At 45.7% G+C, this 25,731-nt stretch overlaps 1 protein-coding gene across 2 annotated transcripts; it reads left to right on the top strand.

Moving 5' to 3' along the window:
- Positions 1 to 12,941: 12,941 nt before the first annotated feature.
- Positions 12,942 to 21,710, top strand: BAMBI (BMP and activin membrane bound inhibitor). Of its 2 annotated transcripts, none has more exons than XM_063303476.1 (3): positions 12,942 to 13,301; positions 18,916 to 19,203; positions 21,127 to 21,710. In XM_063303476.1, the coding sequence occupies exons 1-3, from the start codon at positions 13,226 to 13,228 to the stop codon at positions 21,543 to 21,545; spliced, it is 783 nt and encodes a 260-aa protein (XP_063159546.1). In that variant the 5' UTR covers positions 12,942 to 13,225; the 3' UTR covers positions 21,546 to 21,710. The 2 variants fall into 2 exon arrangements, with proteins under 2 accessions (XP_063159546.1, XP_063159547.1); XM_063303477.1 differs by lacking the exon at positions 12,942 to 13,301 and adding an exon at positions 15,232 to 16,849.
- The last annotated feature ends 4,021 nt before the right edge of the window (positions 21,711 to 25,731 follow it).

Below are 25,731 nucleotides of genomic sequence, written 5' to 3'. Positions count from 1 at the left end.
AACGGGGCCCCTTGGCCTGACCCAGCAGGAGTCATCTGACGGCCTGACGATTGTTTATAAGCTGGGTGGCTACTCACTACAAGAACAAGAAATGTCCATGGGCTGGGTGCAGAATGGAGGGCCTGCATTTCCCCCTGAAACCATAGCAGTTGCAATAATAAAGTTGGCAAGGCCTCCCTGCGACACTTTTAAAAGGGCAAAAACAAGATGTGTTTTCTTACTTGCTGCTTTCGATGTAATGGCCTTGTTGATCTGAGACTGGTTGAACAGGTGGCTGGGGTAGATCAGGCTTGGTTGGAAGAATGGAGCATCCAGGCGGGGCCAGCTTGCTCAGGGGTCCTCCTGGAATCTGCCTTCTTGAAGTGGGCTGGAGCTGATGTTTCATTATCTCAGAACTGTTTATACTCCCTCTCCAGTATGGTGCTGGTGACATACTGTATATTTTCCTGCATTTGTACATTTCTGAATGGATGTATCGAAATCTGCCTTTTGTCCACCTTGATTTTGGTCTATCAGTGCTCCTGGGCCCAAGCTCAAATTTGTTTTCCACAAACCTAAGTGTGCCTCTTTTTATTTTTGTTTTTAAAGCTACTTAAAATAAAAGAATAAAAGGGAAAAAGAGGGAAAAATAAATAGAAGGGAAGAGGGGAAAAATAAAAAAGAATATATTAAAGTTGTACAAAATTACACAATAATTTACCTAATGTTAAAAAAAAGGAAAAACATTGCTCTATTATTCTTGCTAGCAATATTAAATGGGAAGAAGTACAATCATATATCTATTTGGCACTTTAAGAACTAATACTAATACTAATAGAATTAAATCAGAGACCTGTAAAAAGATCCAAAATGAAGAGAACAATCAGTCAGAATAATACGAATTAAGAAGAATGTCTATTTAATTTGAAATATTCCATTCTTAATTCTATGACCAGTCAGACAGGATTTGGAGTTTTAAAACCTTACGTTGAAAGAAACCCGAACATTGGGTGTGACAGATGTCTATGTGCAGAATTATAGTCCGTACAGTAAATGGTTTCCAAATTAAGTTAAAGTTAGTATCAGACTTACTTTTTAGATATGGAGTTATTTTTTACACCAATGCAAGCTTTGCCAATCCTCTACTGAAAAGATTGAATGTTATTTCCAGTAAGAAGTGTAGATACTACCCTAGCAGTAGTTATCATATATAAAGTGTATTTTGTGGGTTTGGAAATACTTATCAGAAAAACAATTAGCAAGAAAAAAAATCAGTATTTAAAATTTGTTTCATCCTATGAAACTTGTTTTCTACAAATACAAATATATCTCCTTTATCCTATAGTCATAGAGTCCATAGAATATAAGGATGGACATGGCTTTGAAGATTATCTAGGCCAGTATTTCTCAACTTCAGCCACTTTAAGATGTGTGGACTTCAATCCCGGAATTCTCCAGCCAGCAGCTGGCTGAGGAATTCTGGGAGTTGAAGTCCATCTTAAAGTTGCTGAGGTTGAGAAACATTGGCCTAGGCTAATACTAGGAGGAAACAGAGATGTAACTTGTGGCCTTATTAACTTCAACCAATCTTCCCTCATCTGGTCCCTTTCAGTTGGGTTGGATTACAATTTAAGTTATCCCCAGTCAGGATGCCATTGGTGGCAGTGGGAAGTACTACCTAACCCATAACCAGATGTTCCACCAAGGCAGAAGGTAGATGGACTTAAGGGTCTGATTGGGAGGGTCAAAACTTCTTGCCACCAACTAATAGATGGTTCAGTGTCTGTTCAGTTGCAGTGGGTATAGATGTAATCAATAAATACCTAAATGCATTTGTGTTGGTATGTAGGTGCCTGCACACCCATTCTGCTGGCAGAGCACTTCAGGAGCAAATGGCAAGCATATTCTCACAGGCTAAAATTCTAAATGCAGTTCTGGCTCCTTGTAAGCCAGCCTGCAAGGGCCCTGGGCTGCATAAGAGGAGAAAAAAGTTTAGATAGCCCTTGATGTTCTCTGAGATATGCAGGGGCATTGGTAGGGTGTGGTAAAAAAAATCAAGACGGTGGCCCCAATGGTGCAATCAAGTTCACCTGTTTCTTCTGTGCATCGCAACACACTACTGGGGAAAATGATAAAAATTCTTAGTGGGGCCTCATAATATTGTTCTGTTTAAGCTAATGTATACCATTTGGGCCCTATAACCTGGCTGTGGTGCAGATACTCCCTAAGGACAATGGGGGACGTTGGATTCAGCCATGCTGCCATTTTGCCCTTTGGAGCCAGAGTGATGTTGTTTTGGTCACTCTCAGAGACTACACGTTGTGTTTATGTCTATGGTTCATTTTATTTATTTATTATTATTAGATTTATATCCCACCTTTATTTTGCACAACTTGAGGCAGTGTGCATAAAGCTCCCACCTCCTATTTTCCCCACCACAACAACCCTGTGAGGTTGGTTGGGCTGAGAGAGACTGGCCCAAAATCAGCAAGCTGGTTTTTGTGCCTAAAGGAGGACTCAAACTCACACTCTCCCTGTTCTAGTCCAGCACCTTATCCACTAAACCAGTGTTTCTCAACCTTGGCAACTTGAAGATGTGTGGACTTCAACTGCCAGAATTCCCCAGCCAGCAAGGGGAATCTGTGGCCACGGCCACACAAGAACCAATTTGAAAGCAGCTTTAGCAAATTTTTTCTTTGAACTTCCGTGGCTCTGGGGAGATTCTAGAGGGCCCGTTCCTATTTGTTCTCCCCCTCCCAACCATCTGGCATCTTAGCTTCAGGTCTGTCAAGGGCAAAGATGGCCTGGCTCTTTGTAGCCCTTCCTCACAGGATTCACCTTGATTTTTTGCATGCAAGCAAACAAATGCACCCAATGTCTTTGGGGTTTTAACAAATAATAAAGGGAAATACAAACAACTTGAAGTAAAGATGATGATGATTATGATAATTGTATGACACCTGACTCTGGGCGGCTCACAACAATCAAAACAAAGAAATTACAGTGAAACCAATAAAAGGAAAGAAAAGTTAAAAGATGACAAGAATGATAGACAGAAGGGAATGAAGCAAGAGGTCTCCCGCTCCCTCATCAAAGGCCTGGGTGAAGCAGGGCTGCAACTAGGGTCTGTGTCACCTGGGGCAAACATGGATTCCGCACCCATTTTGGTGCCACCCCAGCACTCATTTTGACGCCCCCCCCAGCGCTCATTTTGCCCCCCAGCGCTCATTTTGCCCCCCCCAGCGCTCATTTTGGCGCCCCACCAGCGCAGCCCCCACTAGTTGCGGCCCTGGGGTGAAGAGCCAGGTCTTCACAGCAGAGTGGGGGACATCCAGATCTCTGGGGGAATCTTGCTCTCACTGTTACAGAGAAAGTGAACTTCCGGCATCCTGAGAGATCATTGCTTAATTGAAAGAACCCGGACAACGCCACGCCTGTCAGATCAGATCAGCCGGGCAGACCCTAAGGGAGACAGGGGGTCCCTCAAGTAACCAGGCCTGAGATCATGATGGGGGTGAGTGGGTAAAAGTAGGGATTTTTTTCCCTTTTAATTTCCCTTTTGAACAAAATGGGATTTTTGTTACTCCAGGATCTACAACAAGGACAATGATTACACTCATTTCTTTGCTCCTTGTTCTCAATATTTTGATGTTGGCAGAAGTAGAGACAATTGTTTTAAACTGTTGTCGGGGAACGAAGATTGGATAGGATGGTGAGGAAATGCCTTTTCTTATCTATCATCTGTTATGCTAAGGCTAATATACAAGCTCCAGAAATGAAATTTCAGGGCATACAGTGGAAAGGAAATTCATTTGTTGAGTGATTGTTTTTACAAGCTAATTTGAATCAACAAGATACAATAGTTGATATAATCTGAGTGTGATATTGCAATATAATTTAGAGAAAGGTGACACAAGGGAAAGGCCCCATTTGCATTGGCTGGAATGCAGTGGACTCCTAGGCTGCAGAGCAATGCCAATCACCTGGGGAGTAAAAGTGAATATTGCAGATGTGCCTCTATGACAGCTACCCATTTCCCTTTGAAGTGGGCACAATCTTCTAATACATGGGAATATTGTAGGGTCAAAATATCAGGGAGTGGAAGTCCTGTAGATGAATATTGCTTCTGAGGAGTTTTACTTGTTGCCTCCTGGTGCCAAACTGGTTGCAAGGAAGGTTGATAAAGTGATTTACTCATTTGCTTTCTACCTGCTCCTCAACAGACAGGTGAGACCAGGCCATAAGGGATTTCTGTTTTTAAAAGGGAGTATGAAAGGGGTAGAATAAGATAGCATGCGGTTTAGAGGTCAGGCACTGTCAGTGGTCCTCTGCACAGATCTCCCCTGAAGTACATCTCAACCGGCTATGGATCAAGTTGATTTAGTGCCAGGTAGAAAAATTTGCCTGCATTTTCCTCTACTAGTTCTCGCTCAATTTTGATGAAAGAGAATTCACTTAAGAAATTATTTCAGAAGAGAAGAGATTTTGGAGATGTTCTCATGGATTGAATGTGGTGTTCTTGAATACTTAGTGATGAGGAGGTCAAAAGGTATGGGTGACATTCCTAAAGGAAACTAACTTAAACTAACTTGTTCCTAACCTGAGCCCTAAAATAATACCTAATCAAATTAAAGCAATAACTTTTATTACTTAGAAAGGCTTTGAACAGTAAATCCAGGTATCTGAGAACTGAGATGAAAATAGAAATATTAAGTATTGCTAGCCAAATTACTGCTTGCTGGCCATCAGTTCTAACCATATTTTAGGCAGTGGTTGTAATGATTGCCTAACCCCAAATACTCAGTCTCACAAGCTCGGGCTTAAAGATAACTGATTTATTAAAGGAATAGTATGCAAATACAGAGAAAGCTGAGAATGAGCAAAAGCGCGCCAAATACAAACTTAAAAGCCTTGCTTGTGGGCAGGTCCCGCCCCGTCACCCGTCAGGACGCTCCCCCTCCCAGGTGCTGAATGCCGTTAGACGCGCCTGGGAACGTAACCTTGAACAGGAGCGCAAACCCAAACATGCATTCCAAGCCCTCACAACAACGGAGTGTAACGGAATGGAAAAACCCCGGGTGAAGGGATACGGAACAGAGAATGACATGTGAAACGTTACAATGTTAACCAGACATTAGAATGAGAACATGACATATTGCCTCCCCAAAAGAAATCAGGGAGCCGGTTTGTCAGGATAGGCAGAGTGGAATTGGGCTACGAGACGAGGAGAATGCACGTCTGGAGCAGCAACCCATTCAGGATGAGGGAAATGTTTCCAGCGGACGAGGTATTGTAGAGTAGAGCGCTGGCGTCTGGAATCGAGAATAGATGCCACCTCGAAGTGCTGCTGGTTGTCTATCATGAGGGGAGGTGGAGGAGTGGGTTGCGGATGCCAACGGTCTGATGACAGGCAGGGTTTGAGTAAGCTACAATGGAAAACAGGATGTAAACGTTTAAGGTTGTGAGGTAAATCAAGTTTAAACGTAACAGGGTTGAGCTGAGCAATAATTGGAAAAGGACCGACAAATTTAGGACCAAGTTTTTTAGAGGGTTGTGGGGACTTGATAAATTTAGTTGATAAGTAGACTTTATCCCCGACTGCAAAGGATGGTTCTGGGGAACGCTTTGCATCGGCATGGCGTTTATAGGTAGCTTGGGCATGGTGGAGAGCGAGTAGAATATTCGACCATGAGTCTTTGAGAGAGTCTGCCCAGCCAGCGAGGGTGGCTGGGAGTGGTTGAGGATGAGGAAGTTCAGGAATAGGGACAAATTCACGTCCAAAAACTGTTTTAAAAGGAACTTGACCAGTGGTTTGATGAATGGAATTGTTGTAGGCGACCTCAGCAAATGGGAGTAGATCGACCCAGTTGTCTTGTTGGTAGTTAACAAAAGCTCTGAGGTATTGTTCTAATGTAGAATTAACCGCCTCTGTAGATCCGTCCGTTTCCGGATGCCAAGCAGTAGAAAGTGATTGTTTGGTACCCAAAAGTTTTAAAAATGCCCGCCAAAATTGTGACGTAAATTGTGTGCCTCTGTCACTCACCAAACGGGCGGGGATACCGTGGAGGCGGTACACGTGGATGAGGAAGAGGCGTGCCAGCTGTTGTGCGGTGGGGATAGAAGCGCATGGGATAAAGTGGGCTTGTTTGGAGAAAAAGTCTTTGACGACCCAAATGACAGTTTTTCGTTGACTAGGGGGTAGATCAACGATAAAATCCATGGAGATATCTTGCCAAGGGACAGACGGAGTGGCCACGGGTTGAAGGAGACCCTGGGGCTTGCCCGGTTTGCGCTTTATCGCCGCACATACAGGGCACGCAGTGACATATTCCTTTAAGTCTTTGAGTAAAGTGGGCCACCAGAATTGGCGGCGAACGAGGTGCAAAGTTTTCACGTAGCCGAAATGCCCCGCTAGTTTGTCATCGTGGCAGCGCTGGAGTATGGTTTTCCGCATTGCTTCGGGTACATAGAGACGATCGTTGCGCCAGGCAAGATCATCGGTGAAAGTTAACATGTGTCTGTTGGCTTGTAACCAAGTATCTGTTTTAAGGTGGGAGAGCAACTGTTGTTGCAAATCGGAGGGAATTGACAAGGGAGGCGAGCCGCTGGAAGGCTGAGCGGCTGGAGGCGGAGTCGATTGTGCTCGGGTCTGGCTGCGAGTCACCGCTGCCAGACTTAATTGTTTGTCGGTCCAGACGGTGCCTTGGACCGTTGGCCCTGGGCCAGCATCTTGGGGTCGGCGCGAGAGTGCATCAGCCAAAAAGTTTTTCTTGCCTGGTATAAATTTAAGAGTGAAGTCAAAGCGGCTGAAAAACTCAGCCCAGCGCAGCTGTTTGGGACTGAGTTTTCGGCTGGTGCTTAGAGCTTCCAGGTTTTTATGGTCAGTCCAGACCTCAAAAGGGTTGGACGTACCTTCCAATAGGTGTCGCCATGTCTCTAAAGCTGTTTTTACAGCAAAAGCCTCCTTTTCCCAAACGTGCCAGCGTCTCTCTGTTTCAGTGAATTTGCGAGAGAGGTAGGCACAGGGTTTTAAAGCGCCAGATTGGTCAGATTGTAACAAAATTGCGCCTATGGAAAAATCAGAAGCATCGACTTGTACCACGAAGGGTTTAGAGGGGTTTGGATGCTGTAAAATTGGTTCCGTGGTAAAAAGTTGTTTGAGCGTTTCGAACGCTTGCTGACAGGCTGGAGTCCATTTAAGGAGCGCGCCTGGGTTCTTCGAACGTCGCGTATCCCCCTGTCCTTTGGTTTTTAACAGTTCCGTAAGGGGGAGGGCGATTTCTGCAAAATTTTGGGCGAATGCCCGATAGAAATTAGAGAATCCAAGGAAACTTTGTAATTGTCTCCTGGTACGAGGAGGCTCCCATGCCACAATAGCTTCTATTTTTGCAGGGTCCATTTCAATGCCCTGAGCTGAAATCCTGTAACCTAGGTAATCAATTTGCGACTGATGAAACGCACATTTTGACAGTTTTGCGTACAACTCTGCTTTTTTCAATTTAGCCAATACTTGACGCACCAAGTGGATATGTTCTGACATGGTTTCAGTATAAATCAATACATCATCCAAATATACCAGTACCCCTTTAAATAGGTGGTCATGCAAGACCTCATTGATTAACTGCATAAAAACCCCAGGTGCCCCAGATAAACCAAAAGGTAAGACTTTATATTGGAAAGCCCCAAGAGGACAGTTAAATGCTGTTTTCCACTCATCCCCTTGCCTTATGCGAATGCGAAAATAAGCTTCTCTCAAATCCAGTTTTGAGAAGATTTTGCCTCTGGCCAGATGTGATAACATATCTTTGATCAGGGGCAAAGGATATTTATTTAATATTGAGACCGCATTGAGCCCGCGGAAATCGGTACAGAGTCTTAATGACCCATCCTTTTTTGGCCGAAATAGGACAGGAGCTCCTACCGGGGAATTTGCCGGCTCAATGAAACCCCTAGCCAGGTTTTTGTCAATGAACTCCCTTAGCGTGGTAAGCTCTTTAGGAGACATGGGGTATATTTTTGGGTGAGGCAACTTTACATTTGGTAAAAACTCAATGGCACAGTCCGTTTTTCGGTGGGGTGGCAAGCGATCCGCTTCTTTTTCCCCAAATACTTCAGCAAAATCCTGATACTGATTGGGTAGTCCTTCAAGAGGGTGAAGCGTTTGCACAGTAGTATACGCTACCCCCCCACCCTCCATGTCCTCCAGTAAGTCCTTTTCGGGTACTTTGTAAAATCCATCTGCAAACGTTACAGTTCTATGGAGCCAGTTGATAAAAGGGTTTTGTTGCACAAACCAAGGCATTCCCAGGATTACCAGAGGGCCCCCCACTGGAGCTACCACAAATGGCAGCTTTTCTTGATGGGAGCCCATCTGCAAAGCGACCAGTCCCGTGGAAAGATTAACTGCTTTCCCTCCCGCCATAGTTCCATCCAATTGGGTGAAAATCATGGGTCTTGCCAAAGGGAACGTGGGCAGTTCGAGAGCTGCTACCACGTCAGGGTGCATTAGGGAACGGGAGCAACCCGAGTCTAGCATAGCCCACACTTCCACAGTTTTGGTTTTTGAGCTCAGTTTAACTTTAACAGTCAGTGTGGGGAAGTTTCCACTCACCGAATCATGGTTACGCCCGGTTTCTTCCACCTGCCCTAGGGCGCCCTTCAAGGCAGGTGGTAGGCTTTTCCCGCCGGCTGCTCGAATTGCAACTCTTCCTCCTCTTCTCCGAAGGATAGGTCGGGGGGGTCCAGTTCTGCGAGGGCCGCCTTCAGTTTTCGCGGTGGAGCAGGAGCAGGCATCTTTACCGTGGGTTTCGTCTGTCGTTCCTCAGGGCGGCGTCTCGGGCACGACGTGGCTCGATGCCCGTCTTTCCCACATCTGAGGCACTGACCCTTGGAGAACCGTTGCTCCCTCTCCTCTTCCCAGGTTTTCGGTTTAGGGCGGCTGGCAAGTCCAGATGTGCGCGCTCCTCTAGCAAGACGTGTTTGTCTAAGCTCTTTGGTATGGGCGTAGGTTCGTAGGGCATTTTCTGCGCTTCCCGCCAACTGAATCCACCCATATAACGTTTTGGGATCGTCTCTGCCTAGCGCCCATCGAAGGATTTCGGGTTCTAGCCCCTGCTTGAACAATTCGATGATTGTTGGCTCAGACCAGTCTTCCACTTTTCCTGCTAAAGCTTTAAACTCCAACGCATATTTAGCAACTGAGAGGGACCCTTGGTAGAGTTTGCGCAGGTCATTTTTGGCCGTTTCTTGAGCTAGGGGGTCTTCGAAATGCTCCTTGAGTGCCCACAAAAATTCATCGAAGTCCTCTAACTCAGTTGCCTCAGCTTGGCATAGTTGCACATACCAATCCGCTGCCCTTCCTCTCAGCTTGTTGGCAATGAAATTGACCTTGCCATGTTCAGACTGAAAGTTCCGACCCCAATCTTCTATATAATGCTTGGCATTCGTAATAAAGAAGGAGAGCGTTGCGGGATCCCCATCAAACTTCACTCCAAATGGCGGGAAGGTTCTTACCGGCTCAGCTGGCTGTGGCGGTGCCGCGAATGACAGCGTACGCCGAGCCCCCACAAGTGGTCGATCCCTAGGGGGTCTTGCCTCCCGCTCTCCCCTTTGATGGGCTGATCGAGTCTTACTTCTCCCCCGGGTCGACAGGGTGCTGTGCCTGGGGTACTGTGACGGCTCTTCCTCCCAATCCTCCGGGGTGGGCTCTGCCACTCTGGGCTGATCCTCTCTGGGTAGATCCTTGAGGATCGTCACTATCAAATCCATTTTATCTTCCAATGCCCTCATACGGGCCGGAGTGACCGGCTCCTCCGGGGGTTGGTTGGTTATCACCACCTTCGGTGACAAGGGGACTTCGTGCTCCCAGGCCAATTGGGGAGACCCCCTCCCCGTGGTTCTTTCCATAACAGATCTCTGTTCACTCCTGAGACTCTCCTGTATGGATGTCAGCAGCTCGTCCAATTGGGTATCTCGCAACTCCCGACGTGCTGCTCTTTGCGCTCTCGAGGTTAGCGCTGGCCGGCTTTTGACCACCTCCCGCTCCTCTTCGCCTCCCTCACTTACGCGAAGTTGAGGTTCGGTCATCGCTGGCGTTCCCTCTTATCCAAAGATTGGATGGGGCCAGCGGAAAATGGAAAAAATGATTCTCAGCTTTATGTAATGATTGCCTAACCCCAAATACTCAGTCTCACAAGCTCGGGCTTAAAGATAACTGATTTATTAAAGGAATAGTATGCAAATACAGAGAAAGCTGAGAATGAGCAAAAGCGCGCCAAATACAAACTTAAAAGCCTTGCTTGTGGGCAGGTCCCGCCCCGTCACCCGTCAGGACGCTCCCCCTCCCAGGTGCTGAATGCCGTTAGACGCGCCTGGGAACGTAACCTTGAACAGGAGCGCAAACCCAAACATGCATTCCAAGCCCTCACAACAACGGAGTGTAACGGAATGGAAAAACCCCGGGTGAAGGGATACGGAACAGAGAATGACATGTGAAACGTTACAATGTTAACCAGACATTAGAATGAGAACATGACAGTGGTGCACCCTGGCTACATTGTAAGTCGTGGAAGAATCATTGCCCAGAAATAATGGATCTGACAGAGATCCAGGAGCGATGTCAGGGTGGGTGGGTCAGATACTTGTCTGATTCAACCCCAAAGTGCTGGAGGTCCTTTAGAAAGCCTTATGCTCCAAAGCATCTATACCTAATGTTTTATGCATTACTAATATCTCTCAACCACCTAAAATCCCTCCTAGATTCAGGTAAGTTGCATAAATAAAAATACTTTGGGCTTCTGCCTCTTTGAATTTAAGATGGTTGCAGGGAAGAGTGACAAGTGGATCAGGGCCTCCATAGGAGTGATTTGAAGTCAAGAGGGTGGTCACAATCATGCTATCTAAGCCTCCCCCCCCTTTTTTTAAATTGCATGTCATAGTTACATGAGAGAGCCAGTTTGGTGTAGTGGTTAAGGTACCAGGCGACTGTGAGTTCTAGTCCTGCCTTAGGCAGGAAGCCAACTGGGTGACCTTGGGCCAGTCACTCTCTCTCAGCCCTAGGAAGTAGGCAGTGGCAAACCACTTCTGAAAATCTTGCCAAGGAAACTGCAGGGACTTGTCCAGGTAGCCACCAAGAGTCAAAAACCGACTCAAAGGCAGCTACATGCACTATTTGTGGGATCACTGATCCATCATCACAATTGTAATACAGAAGGGTCTTGTTCTGATGAAGTGAGAAAGCAGCATTGGATCTGTGCCGTTTTTCACCTCAGTCTTTTGGATCACAAGCAATGGACCAATTACACCTCTTGATGCCTGCAATGAGGAAAAGTGTGGCATGCATCTATCTATCTATCTATCTATCTATCTATCTGTCTATCTGTCTATCTGTCTATCTGTCTATCTATCTATCGACTTTAATGAATTTATATGGCTGCCCATCTCACCAAATGTGACTCTGGGCGGTGTACAACCCACAATTAAAACAATATCACAGCTGTTAAAAAAAAAACTTTAAAATATAAATAAAAGCAAGATTGCGGGAGAGGAACATTTACCTAAACACAGTATTACCATTGCGCAGGCTGCCCAAGGGATTCCCAAGGCTTCATGAACACATTTCTGCAGTGAAACTCAATGAATTCTGAGAATTGCAGTAGATATAAGATTAATAATAATTATTATTATTATTTGTATGGTGCCTGACTTTCAATGACTGGGTAATTTACAATAATCAGATGAAGAAATTACAGTAAAATCAATAAAATCTAGAGATAAAAAAATGGCAAGCACAATGAACTGAGGGGTCTCAGTCTCCCTTGCCAAAGATGTATACAATTTTGTTTTATGGTTAGTATCAGAGGGTCTGTGCGTATGCATAGCTAGGAGTGGACACTGCAAAATTGTAAATCCCAGATTGTTACAGAAAGAACTGCACAAGGCAAGCAAGAAAATCCTTCCTGCCTGCCTGTTTCGTGAGAAGTTCTCTAATAAATGAATTAGCAACCCAGTAAGAGGATCGCTTCGGGGCTGATATTGATCAGGCCCAGGCCGCGTGTTTGCTGGGACTGTTTGGAGGGTAATTGAGTGTCAGTCTCTGTCTGCGTCGTCCTGCTGGCGCCTGCTGCTTTTGCATTTGCTAATTTTCACTAAATGTCTTCTGCCGGCTACTCCCAGGGCATATATCCGAAGGAGTGGCCAGGCTCCTGCTGGTCAAACAGTCCGTCTGACGAGGCTTTACTGATCGGGGGAGAGGGATGCAGGGAGCGGAAGGGAGGGAAAGAAGCGGGAGCGCGGCTCTCGCATCTCCCTGAAAGGCACTTGCGGAGCGTCTCAAGGTGGCTGTCGAGCGCCGCCCGCCTCTCCCGCCGAAGTCCTTTCTCATCCCGGCTCCCCCTGCCCTTTACAGTAGCCCTCTTGGCGATACATCCCCACCAGCCCTCTGATCTTACATTTCTGCCTGGGTTTCTGGGCCATAAAAACCTGGGAGCAACCTGTTCGTGCGCTTTATTTCGTTGGAAGCAGGCATTCCTGGCACAGAAGTTGGCGCGCCGCGGGATTCCGACCCCCGCCCCGAAAGTTAAGCACTGGGAGATTAAACACAAACCGAACCAAAAAAAAGGGCAGACCGTGCATCTCCCGCAACTCCGGCCGCTCGCTGATCTTAACGACGCCGCCCGCCCCCACGGCTAATTCGGACGCTCAAAGCCCAGGAGAAAGCAGGGACGCCTCCCGCAGGCAGGCTCAGCCTTCCAACCCCTCGATCGCCAAGCCCCGCTAGCTTGAGTGGCACCTCGGCCCCGCCTATGAAAACAGCCGTGGGCGGAGCGAGGGGCGGCCCGAGGTGGGGTCAGGCGGCGGGGCGGCCGCATTATTTACAGAGCGAGATTCGGGCGAAGCGGGGACGGGGATACGCTCCGCTGCCCGACTTGCGCGCTGGCTTGGAGAAAGTGGCGAGGAGCGAGAGCCGAGCGGGGCAGAGCGCTGCAGCAGCCGGAGGGGGGCGGGGGCGGCTCTCCGCGCGACCAGGCGATTGCAGCTGGAAGGGGCTTCCTCGCCAGCCCGGCGTTTCCAGGGCGCGGGCCCTGCTGTAGGAGTTGGGATCTGAGACAGCAGGACGGCCGACGCGGGCAGCCTGTTCGCTCTCCGCCAGGGTCGATGCGTTGCCCGATCGGAGACCTTCCTTGCGGCGTCGCAAGGTGAAGCGAGCTCGGGACGTCCGGCGGAGAAGCCAGGCAGGAGGGCTTCAATGGAGCGCCACTCCAGTTTCCTCTTCATCTGGCTACAACTGGAGCTGTGCGCCATGGCCATCCTGTTGACCAAAGGTGAGCAGCAGCGCCGGAGCGCTTCGGAAGGGCGAGGCGTCCGAGGGGAGCTTCCCCGATCGCGCGGGGGTGGAGTTGCCTCCCCTTCGCGGTCTGGGTCAAGCTGCGCAGCGCGAGGGCTGCGTCGAGGGCCGTTCTTGGAGCGAAGAGAAGAGGGGAAAAGCTGCACGGGAAAGAAACACGCCTGCGGGATGGGCGAGGGCGAGGGGAGAAGTGGGTGGCCGAGGGCCGCTGCACCGTTCCCTCTTCGGGGGTGGTCGGGCCGCCAGAGTGCTCTGGGGTTGCTTGGCGAGCGTCCACCTGAAACGTGCTGAACTTGCAAGCCGGTGCCCGCCGACCAGTAGGTGAATCTCATGCAGGGCAGCGTCTGCGTCCCCCACCGTGCCCAACGTGGTTTTAAACTTAGGGTTTTTCATCGTTTAGCGCATCGTGGGAATCCGGTCGGTGTGGTTAGTGTGTAGTTCGGTGCGCCGTGCGAATCCAGAGAAGTGGGTTAATTGACCAAAGTGAAGGTAACCGCGGGCCTGCGGTGCCAACCCAGCCGGCGGTGCTTTCATCCGACGAATCTGGCTACGATCGGGGCTTTCCCCAACCTTCTGCGTGCGCCCAGATGACAGGTACTTACTCTCTAAAGCGGCGATTCTGCAAAAGGCGCTCGAACCCAGGGCGGCCCCTGGAGAGGAAAGCGGGGTGGGAAACGAGGGCTTGGAGTGTTTTGCGGAGGAACGTGCGCCTGCCTGTGGGCATCTCGGCGCGGTTTCAACCCGACCGTCGCTTCCACAGGGGGACTTTGAAAAGCGGCTGGGAAGATCACAGGGCAGTGGAGTGGCGAGGCGGCGGGCGTTTCGAGTATGGGAATGCCTTCCTTCCGCGGTCACAGAGGCGGCCCCGAGGAGCTGGCCGCGCTGGGATGTGGCGCGCCTCGAGTTCTGGGTTGCAGTTAAAATCCGGGGCGGACTTGGCTCCCGAGTAGACCTTTCCAACCCCGAGGGGGGGCTCTTCATAGTCCCAGCGAAGGGCTTGCCAGGCTGCGGCCCTGCCTGCCGATCTTGAGCGCGCAACAGGGCTTGCCCCCAAGGATGCGTGCGACGAGGCGCACAACCCTGCGGCGCCGCGGACCGTTCGGGACCCTCGAGGACCGCAGAACTGTCGCCTGCCTAGCCGGCCCCGGCGAACTCCGCCTGGCTTCCTGGCGAGCAGCCCTGCTGAGCGGCGGGCGGGGCAGCGCGGCGACCCGGGTAGCGCCGAGGAGGGGACGGTCCGGAGGGGCCGCCGGCCGGCCTCCCTCTCCCCGCCGCAAGCCAGGAACTTCGGGGGCGAGAGGCCGCTCCGGAGCAGGGTCTTCGGAAGGGGGAGGCGGGCCTGCGCTGTGCTCTGCGGCCCTTCAGCGGCTCCTGCCGGGCCGGGCGGGGTTGCCGGTGTGGCGGCGGCCGCCCTCGCAGCGGGCAAGCCCAGTAGCATCCCGCCAGCCGCCCCGCCTCGCCACTTCCCCGGGGCCGTTCCCCTCCCCTTGGCCGCCCTGGCCTTTCTTCCTCGGCCTCTCCCTCCCCGGCTGGCGAGTGGCATGTGCTGGGCCCGGCGCGGCCTTTGAAGAGCGCTGCCAAGGCTTTGTGAGGGTGTCGGGTTTCCTCCCGGGCCGAGGCGCGCAGGCCAGAACAAGCTCGCCTGTTCTTGGAAGTGGCGGCGGGGCTTGGGTTTCCTGCGCTCCCTCTCCGCCCCCCGCGTGGCTTCCTCCCTTCTCGCCCCCGGCATCACTGCTGCGAGGCAACCCTCGGGGCAAGCGGTTGTCAAAATGTTTTTCTTAGGCCGTCTTCGGTGCGCTACGGAACTTTTCCAGCCCCGGCTCTCTGGAGCGGGGAGGCGGGCCGCCTTCTCGCCCGAATCAAGCTGAGCAGGAGATTCCCATAGCTGAGGCGAAATTGGCCCGAAGGCAGGATCCTGCACCCCTTTTCGCTTTCAGGGCTTTCCGGGATGAGGGAGACCAAGGGCGGATCAGTCTAAAGTCCACCAGATCCAGCCTCGCAGTCAGACACAATTTGCTTTGTTTTGGCTGAGGGGGAACCCTGCCTGCCAAGGGTTTATGCGCTAAACCACAACCATGAAGCAGTGTGATGTGCAACCCAGTCATTTTCAGACTGCCACCCCATACCAGCTTCCTTGATGGTGGCTAAGCGGAGGCTTAGCTTGGGGTAAACTAACTGGAGGCAGAACTGCACACCACTCAGCAATTTTGTGAGGCTGGTAGCATAAGGGGTAAATTGTTCCTCAGACGGTTGTGACAGTTCAGACTTTTGGGGTGTTCCTACAACAATCAGCACAAGACTTTTCTTCTCCCCCCTTTACAAATAAAAGGAACTGTTCAAGAGGGGAGAGGAGAGAATGGGAACGTTGACGTTTCCCATAATTGCCACGTTTCATGGAGAGGAGGTTAAAGGATAAGCAAGCACAGGGCTGATCTGCTACAGTATTTATTTATTTTGGAAGGAAGGGTGTAATTAACCCCAAATAACAGCCCTTGAAGCCAGTGGAGGGAAGTTTTCTGGCCCCATCAAAGAGGGGCTAAGGAGGGAGTGACTCGGAGTAATGTACAGTTGCAGATACTGAAACTGTGTGCCTGATAATGATATAATTAGGGGATCACAGACTTCTGGCTGCTGTCGACTTCAAACACTTTAAGAGAAGCCTGCAGTCTCTCCTGAAGCCACCTTGACTAAAAGCAGACATTTTTCTTTAATGGCTACATACAGTAACAAGAAAGAGGAGGTGAACAGAAAGGGCATTGTTCACTGTTTGAAAATACCAAATACCCTCTCTGGCCTTTTGCATGGTTCAGAAAGAATCTTTATGAATTGACAGGAATAACTGCCCCCTTCCCCCCAATACAATATTACAAAAATTCTGCTCTTTTCCATTGGAAAGGTAAAAAAAAAAGGCCAAACATGGAAACCTGGTTCTAATTAAAATGGAACTGTAATAACTTGATGACTGCTCCGTCATGTTTTGTTTATGAGACAGTCTTGGGTCAGGGAAAAGATAAGGATTTCAAGCAGGGTCATATAAGCTATTGAAACAGAAACAGGGTTTTATGGTTTGTTTCCTCCGTGTGTTACTTTCTGAGACAACTTGTGGGAGATGATGTTTGTAGAATGTCCCTCTTAAGTGTTTTTATATTTATCCATGGATTATTGTCAGTGTAAGATGTTCAGCTGTCTGAATCTGCTTGCTAGACAACATTTGCTTCAATGACCTTTTTAAAAAGGAGTGGGAAATTAGGAAAACAAAACTTCAATAGAAATAGAAAAGTCTATGGTGAATATAGGAAAACTGGATTTCAGCATCAGGATGATCAGGAATAAGACATGGATTTGATAGTTTTAACCATCAGCTTGGGTGTATACAACATTCCACTTTTATTTTCTGTTTTTTCTTATCATGGTTATCCATTTGGGTGAAGAATCTTATGTTTGCTTGTTTTGCTTACTTCGTGAAAGTTTCCAGGCAAAGAAGAGGTGAAATGTTTTCTGTCAAACTATTTCTCTAAATGCCTGGTAGTTTTTTGAACTTTGTGAATTCAACAGGCAAAGACTTCAGAGCTTGATACACACAGACACGCACACAATGCTTAAAACTCAGTAGACTGGATATAATATCTAGTCCTGGAAAAATAGGCCCACTGAAGTATTTTCTTTCCCTCTAGTAAGACATGCATGGATGTGTGCACTGCAATCTCTTAATTGTTTTGGAAAATAGAATTCTAAGGCCTTGGTTTTTTTCTAAATGTATTGGGTACCTTACGGTTGATTTAAAAAATAGAAGTTAAGAAGCATACACTTCCTCCAATGATGATAATTTCTGAAAGTTGAGAGTAGCCCGGTTTTCTTCTAACTTCCTTTCATACTTCTTTTCAGATTTAAACTGAAATACAGTATTTAAAAAAGAGTAAAGTTTCTGTGCATAATAAAATCAATCTCAGTTTTGAAGAATGTGAAATGAAGGTTTTTATGAAGGGGACTTTTTTCACTTCCTTCAGAAATCTTTGTGGTTTCCTGGGCATTTTTTATTTCAGTCAAAGAGCAGAGGATTTTCAGGTTAAGTGTTTACCTTTTTTGACCGCATGATGGATTGGGTGAATGAGAAGCTGGTAGTGGTAGAGGAAAGTTTAATTTTACCATTGCATCCTTCCTTCCATCGAAAGAAGTTGATTTTGGCAAGTAGAAACCACACTTGTAAACAAAAGTTCCTGTTTTAAAATGGAGAAAAAAGCACTTCTGCATGAGAAATTCCTCTTTGAAAAAAGATGCTATGCGGAGCCTAATGCTTCTCCTTTTGTCTCATTTATGAATTTCTCAAGACCTCATTGGGGAATGAGTGCTCAATTAAGTAAGTTCTGGAAGATGACCTATACATTGTAGATTTTTCTCTGTTTTAGAATTTTTTCATGCCCTGTATGCTGCTATATAGTTGTAAGGGATGTAATGTCCATTGTCATATTTTGTTAACTTTGGAATTAACCCAGTGAATCTTAGAATTCATGCTGGATGCTGTGAAGCATCTGCCATGTAGTAGAGTGACAGAAATGATGAATAGGGAGGCACTTCAATCCTGCACTCAGAGAGGACTACCCAGGATAGTGTTAATAAGTGACTTGCTTAACAGATTTTGACCAGGAGAGTCTGTTTTATAAGGCACACTGTAAATAATTGGGTCTCTGTGTTTCAACTGCTGTGAGAGCTTAAGATGCTGTTGGTGTTCAACAACTGAAGCATGCACTTCCATCTGAAATGCACGTGTTACTAGAAACACTTAAATTCCTTTTGTACAGCCCTGTCACTACTTTGGCAGTCATAGGAGACTGCATCTAGTTCCCTTGTATTGTTGTTTGGTTCGGCAAAGGCTTTCTCTGCATGGCACAGGTTGTGTGGGATGGAAATAGCAAATATTATCAATACCTCAGCTTCTCTATACTTGGTTGGGTATTTAGATATTACTCTTCACATTTATATCTGGCTGTTCTCCATGGAGCTCCTGGAGAATGCCACACATTTTTGGCGGCAGTTAGCAGATGGTCTGATTGTTGGCCATCATTAATCTGTGATTGTATGCCAATAACAGATGGCTTATTTATGGTGGAAAAACTGAAATCTGTCATTCTAATTATGGTATCTTGAAGTTCTGGCATCCTGGTCATATCACCCAAGTCAAGTCTTCCCCTCCAGATGCTCTGGGATTACAACTCTCAGAACTATTAATCCTGTTGACCAAGGAATTCTGAGAACTGTAGTCCAATACATCATGAATGAACTGTGCTGGGGTAAGTTGACCCAGAACTGTTTAAAAGAGGATAATTATGCTACTCTCACCATTGGGAGACTTGAAAGAACAGATTAGGGATAGATGGTTGTGGAGAAAATCGATCTATGTGGTTGCTAGGAGTTGAAAATGACTTTGACAGCACATAATCAATCAAATTATGCTACTCTAATTGCCATACACTTTCCTTAACATTTCTGCACTGAGTTCAATATATATCTGAATCCTTGGTGAAGACTTTTATAAAAGCAAGTACTTCTGAATACCTGTTGGCTAATGAGCTTCACTTTTTATTTTGTTACAGGTGAAATCAGATGCTACTGTGATGCTGCACACTGTGTTGCAACAGGCTACATGTGCAAGTCTGAGCTCAGTGCTTGCTTCTCTAGACTGCTTGACCCACAAAACAGCCATTCTCCACTGACTCATGGCTGCTTGGACTCCTTTGCAAGCACGCTGGATATTTGTCAAGTTAACATAGCCCAAAACCACTCTGGCATTACCATACCCACATTGGAGTGTTGTCATGAGGATATGTGCAATTACAGAGGCCTGTATGATGTTCTGTCTACTTCCAGAGGGGACCCATTGGGTAAGTAGCATTCTTATCCAGTATTGGCAACAGACAAGATCTTGTTAGCCTACTAATGGTTTTAGGCTTAAGCAAACTGGAGAAGGAAGCATGTGGCATGACATCTCTGCCAAAAAGCTTTTGCATCTGCATTTGCATCAGACACAAAACTTGCTTTTTTCTTTGTACCTCACGTGGCCTATTGCCAGGGAAACTGTGCCTTGGGTGGGGCACTTGCTTTCATCACAGTGTGGTGCATTCTAGACTGGGAAAAATAAAATATTAGAATGTGCAACTAAAATTAATTACAGTATGTTAAATTTTAATGAAAAGAAAACCAAGATTTTAATTTTATAACTGCAGCTCACTATCTTGTGTTAATCAAAGCTGAAACAGATCAAAGATAGGAAAATGTAGCTGAAGACATTTAACAATATAGAAGTAATTCCTTTGACTGAACAAACTTTATGATGCAACTCTATTGATGCTTTGAAGATTGGGGAAGCACAATGTCTCATAGCCACTGGGAATATCCATTTAATTGATGCTGTATCCACAAGATCATAATTTATGTTTTGATAAATGAAAGGATACATTACTTGATCTTCAATCCTCGAGGATGCCTCTTGATTGCTTCAAGTTTAGTAATCTCCTATTGATTGTTTTCCTCAATTGCATGCACTATACTCTGAATTTCTGGATTTTCACATGGGTTTCATCATGTTGCTTTACTTTCTATCCTGAAGGAAGTCACAAGCCAAAATATGTCCGATTGAGAAAAGAGTGGGAATCTGTGTTCTTGATATTACTGAACTGAATATTGTCACTGTGGTAAGAGTTGCTGAGTTCAGCAATATCTGGAGGCTTCTTGTTCCCCATGCTTATTAAATTATCACATCTTTTGATTATTTTAATCACGTGCCATCAAGTTGGTGTCGACTCTTAGCGACCACATAGATAGATTTTCTCCATGACGATTATATCTGCTTTAATTTTATTTCAGTCCTGAACCACATATGTCACATAGAAACTGTCGTTTTAAATTGTTTTAAAAAATCTTATTAATTATAATTGGTTGTCTTTTGGCTGATAAAGCAAAAGCATAATTTAATTAGGAAAATGCCGCACCTTTAATTCTGAAGTGGCACAAATCTGCAGTTGTATTTGTTTATAGAAAATATAATTTAATAACCCATTGTAAAGCTTCACTATAAGCTCCAAACAAATAATACTAGGGATTTCCAGCTCCTTTTGTGCTTTATGTTGTAACTATTTATAGTTATAGAATCACTGCTAAAATACTTTGTATGTCTTGTTCAAGTTCTAAAATACAATCTAAAGCATTCTTAATTTGCAAAACATTTCATGTATTTAATTTATCATTCTAATCAAATCCGGCTGAGACAGTAACTTGTATAGACTCACTAAACTATGTTGGTCTTCCTGCTTGTGCATAAGTGAGCAAGTTGCTTCAGCCAGTTGTTGCATTGCTAATAGGCACATCTGTTTTATGTACATAATTAGTCTGCATTTCAGCAAGGCGTACCTAAGGTGCATAATTTATAGAGAAGATGGAAGTTCTCTACTATATATCTGAAGTTCCATCTCCACCCCTTCCAGTTTGCTATACTTCTAACTACAGGGGTGCATTGTTGTTCAAATAGGACAACCTGGGATGTAGCACCCTACCTAGTCTTTCTGGAGCCATATGATAAAGCTTTAGGTTCATCAAGTTCTGGCTAGTGCTTAAGTTATAAAGGGAAGCCTTTAATGCAATAAATTAGCCCTACCTGTTACTCCCTGATGTTTTCATCTGTGTTAACCAAAGAGTGGTTTCAATAGACGAGGAGGAAAAATGGAGCTATTCTAGAACACTGATTGAATATGTGGCTCACTATCGTTTTAATCCCCCGGCCTTCCTTTTTTCCTCCCTTTTCTTTGCAGGACAGGGGAGCAGATACCAGCACGATAATAGCCGGAACCTCCTCACTAAAGTTCAGGAGCTTACCTCCTCAAAAGAATTATGGTTCAGGGCTGCTGTCATTGCTGTCCCCATTGCTGGTGGACTCATCTTGGTGCTTCTCATCATGCTAGCCCTGCGTATGCTCAGGAGTGAAAACAAGCAACTGCAAGACCAGCGGCAACAGATGCTCTCTCGGTTGCACTACAGCTTTCATGGACACCATTCCAAAAAAGGACAAATGGCCAAGCTAGACTTGGAATGCATGGTGCCCGTCACAGGTCTTGAGAACTGTTGTATGACCTGTGAGAAGATGCGACAGCCAGACCTCAGTAATGACAGAATACTTTCACTAGTCCACTGGGGCATGTATGGAGGACATGGAAAGCTGGAGTTTGTGTGATCACTTCTGTTTTGTTTTTTAAAATATCTATATCTCTATATATTAAAATTTTGTCCTTAAAATTGCTAGGATTTTTTTTTTTCAAAGGCCGTTGGGTTCTGCTGGACAGGAGCACTTTATATGGGGGTGGGAGGGAAGCCCACAGTCATTAATCAAAAAAACAAAGGACCTCTGCAGATGAAACATAGGATTTGTCTTCTGAAGGATTCCAAAAGCTATCTTATTTGCACAGAGTAAATACACTTAATGTATTGTTTGTTTTAAAATTATGAAAGCAAATTTGAGAAGTTGTACATGCTGTTACCACAGTTGTCTGAGCTGTAGGGAAACGGGGGATGAATTATGCTATTAAACTGTATGCAAATTCTGATGTAAAGATTTTTTTAAAAAACACATAAATACATAGATATATATTTTGCCTGAAACCTATTTGTAGTTTTGTGTATGAAGTATTACACTAGAGAACAGGCACTTGAGCACAGTGTTGGTATAGAGTTTCCCCTCTCCTGTGTTAGGGTTCATGTAAGATGAACTCAACTATTCAGTTTGGTAAGCCCACATAAATTAATGTGCATCCTCTTCTTGGTGAGCTTTTTCATTGCTTAAATGATCAAAAGAATTTTCTTCTGTCAGTACCTGCTTTTCTGGCTATGAAGATACATGACTTCATTCTACCAAGTATTGTAGGAGGTTCAATTTGGAAGATACATATTACAATTTCTGAGTAATATTGAATGCACATTCTAATTTTTAAGAGATAGTGTCTCCTAGATTTCCAGAACAGTATTTGGATGAAATTGGATAGACCTCAACTTTACTTTCCAAGAAAAATCCAGGTTATTGAACACTAACCAACCTTTAGCATTGCTTGTCAGGAAAGGTTAATGGATGTAGGAAAAAGTGCTCATGGTTAGTATGAGTTTGCTTATAACTAGATGGTTAAAGAATGACTCTTGGTATGGTGGTAAGAACAAGACTAAGGCAATACAGGTTCAACCCCCCATGAAACACATTGGCTAGGTTCAACTGCTATATTCATGGACCTAAATACATAACATAACCTAGTTTGCAAAGCATGCTGAACCACAAACTACCTAACTCTGTTTTATGTTAAAATGGTTGTGTGAACCTAGTTGTTGCATGATGTGAGACTAAAAATAATCTTTCTTGGACAAAAGATGGGGCAGAACTGAAAAAAGGGTTTTTCAGAGACAGATGAAGGGTATTCCTTCCTTCCAGATTACAGATGACACAATGCAATAACATTAATTAAATGCACTTATAAAGCAGGACCTGGCCTGTCAAGACTTATTCCGGTGTATAGAAAGTATAGGTCAGGGAGAAAAGTAGGACTTATGTGCAGGGATTTTTCTTACCCCAGAACAAGAGATGATTGCTCAGAACTATCTTGGAACAGCTTTACTGCTTGGTTTTATGGCACACAATGTAATCTGGTCCTTATGGTCTGACTGTATGTCTATAGGAAGCAGTGGATCAAAACCTGCTTTGGCCTTAGCAGAATAGGACAAATCAGGTGGGCTATATGGCCTCAACGTATCCCTTGCACTAGACTGGAGCAGGCCTTGCCATCTATTTCAGTGGCTTTTCCTTTTAGATAGGCGGGCGTAGGATTGCAATCTTGCTCTTCGTTCTTTCTGTGCTGTTTCATCATTAGCAGCAGTACCTGTAGAATAATCAGTATGGAATAGGATGCCTTATGGAACACCTTGTGACTGGATAGCCTGGAAATGCAAACAGTCTGGTACCTTTTGAAAACCCAGAGAAAGCTCTAGAATTGGTTGGGGGACTCAATTTTCAGCCATGGGAATGAAAAATGTGGAATCCTCCCGAGGTTTCTTTGGCTGAGCTGAGGAGAGCTGTTGGGACTCCTACTTTAGCAACATTTGGAGCGCCACAGATCTTCCATCTCCATAAGTGTCCGTGGGAAAGTGGTGGAGATCATAAAATGTGTGTGACAGTATTCATCCAGATACCATGCCTTACAAACTTTCCTGTGTCAGGACATGAGTAGGTGATGGTGGCAATTTGCATGGTGACATCATTGCCCTTCTTATTTTGGTTTGGTGTGGATGCTGCTATTGTGGAGCAGAACTGTCAGCTGTGGATCAAATAATTTAAACAAATTTTGGAACTGGAGGTGGATTTTTATTTTACTTTATCAGTATGTGTCTAAAATATATTTCATTTGAATGAAAGGTGGCATAAAAAGGCATGGACAAAATCAAGATAAATACAGATAGTCCCCGAGTTATGACCACAATTGGGACTGGAACTTCCATTGCTAAGCAAGGTGCTCATTCAGTGTGTCACACCCATTTTTACAACCTTTTTTGCTGCAGTTGTTAAGCAAATCTGGCTTCCCCCATTGACTTTGCTTGTTGGAACCCAGCTGGGAATGTTGCAAATGGCGATCACCTGACCCCAGAAAGCTGCAACTGTCATAAGTGTGAGCTGATTGCCAAGTACCTGAATTTTGATTGTGTGACTACAGGGACGCTGTGATGGTCATAAGTGTGAGGACTGGTTGTAAGTCACTTTTTTCAGCTCTGTTGTCACTTTGAACAGTTGCTAAACAAATGGCTGTAAGGACTACCTGTAATTACTAGAACAAAGGAGGCAGATCAACCCATTAAAATCAGAGAGAACACAGAGACAACATTAGCCATTTTAAATGCTTTGGTACAGTAAAAAGATTAATTTGATACCAAGAAGTTCATAATATAAGACTTCTTAGATCTTTGGCAGAGGTCTTTCTCATCATCTGACTTTTTGCCTGAGACCTTCTGTATACCAAGTTCTCTCCCACTGGGTTATTGGTCCACATATGCTTTACTAGGTACCCATTTTTGCACAGATCAAGAGAGGCTTGAAAAAGCTATGTTGTTATGCACAGTGGCTGCATTGCACAATGTGAAAAGAGGTTAGTAGGAGATCATACCGTGTGCTTCCCTGGCCTTTCACTGGCCTTCTTAAAAATAACATAAATCTGAAAAAATGGGTGGCTGGCTTGTGTGGTCAGGATAGCAATTGTATCCATGAGTTCCACAGACCCACAACGGTTATGGTAGCTGATTTTTAATCATTTAAAACTACAGTAGGAAAATTAAATGATCAAGCAAGATGGCCAGTTGTGTGCCTGGTGCGAAATAAGTCAAGTGCAGCACAAATCTTTCTTAAATATAGATGGAATCTGTTAGCAAGCCGAACGCATGGGGTGAGGTGGGGGCTTAATGCTGAGTTCAATCAGATCTATTAATTAGATGGATTGCCCTCTTAGATTTGTTCATCAAAATTACTGCAAGCTGAACCGATGAGCTATGGCGCTAAGCACCACATACAATGAATGCATTTTCATATCCATGAATGGGGGACCTCAGATAGGAAAAACTAAATTCCAGGGCCTGAAATACATTTATTCTGCCCTACAGAGCTTCCTGAGATTTGCTCCCAAATGAACAGAGCTGCAGTGTCCCTTTCTCGGTTCTACCTCCATTTCCATTTTTATGTTTTTCTTTTCCAAAGAAACAATACTAGTGTCTGCTGTTATGTCCACTCATTCCAGCCTCCCCAGCAGTTCTGTGGCTCTTCTTCACCCCTGCCTAACTGGTTCTGCTAAGAAGCCCCTGCCCTGTGTGTGTCGGGGTGGGGGGTGGGGGTTGACCTTCCCCTGAAATTCCAAATGGGTCTGCTTTGGAAATCACAAAGTTCCCCTCCTCAGAAGGGCCTGTGAATCTGGTTTCAATACTGAGTGATTACAAGCTGAGCAGGAAGCTTGAAAATAACCAGCCTCCTTTGGTAGCTGGGCACTGGGTGGACTTATCTGGGTGGCGAATCTGGGGCTTGCTCGCTCTTGGTATTCCAGTGTTTACAGCTGTCAAAGCCAATAAATTCAGTCCAGATTAATTCTCGTGTAAAGGATCAGGATCGATCCCTGAAAGCTCCAAGGTGGAGTCTCTGCTTTCCCTTGTTTTAAGGCAAAGGAGTGAGAGCTCTCCCACCCCCATTCCCACCTCAAGTTTTCCTCTCCCCTTCTTGTAGGCTACTGAACCCTTTCTTCTCCAAAACACAGACTGAAAAGCATTTTGTTAGAGAGATAAACCTTCCAGGATTATTATTATTATTATTATTATTATTATTACTATTACTATTACTATTACTATTACTA

The sequence above is a fragment of the Candoia aspera genome, chromosome 4 (assembly GCF_035149785.1).
Source record: "Candoia aspera isolate rCanAsp1 chromosome 4, rCanAsp1.hap2, whole genome shotgun sequence".
Lineage (NCBI taxonomy): Eukaryota > Metazoa > Chordata > Lepidosauria > Squamata > Boidae > Candoia > Candoia aspera.
This window is presented reverse-complemented; position numbering and strand designations above follow the sequence as displayed.

Excerpts from the sequence above, each read along its gene's own strand:
- BAMBI (XM_063303476.1), top strand. The coding sequence starts at position 13,226 with ATGGAGCGCCACTCCAGTTTCCTCTTCATCTGGCTACAACTGGAGCTG. Across the intron at positions 13,302-18,915 it reads GGCCATCCTGTTGACCAAAG|GTGAAATCAGATGCTACTGT; the intron begins GTGAGCAGCAGC and ends ATTTTGTTACAG. Across the intron at positions 19,204-21,126 it reads TTCCAGAGGGGACCCATTGG|GACAGGGGAGCAGATACCAG; the intron begins GTAAGTAGCATT and ends TTTTCTTTGCAG.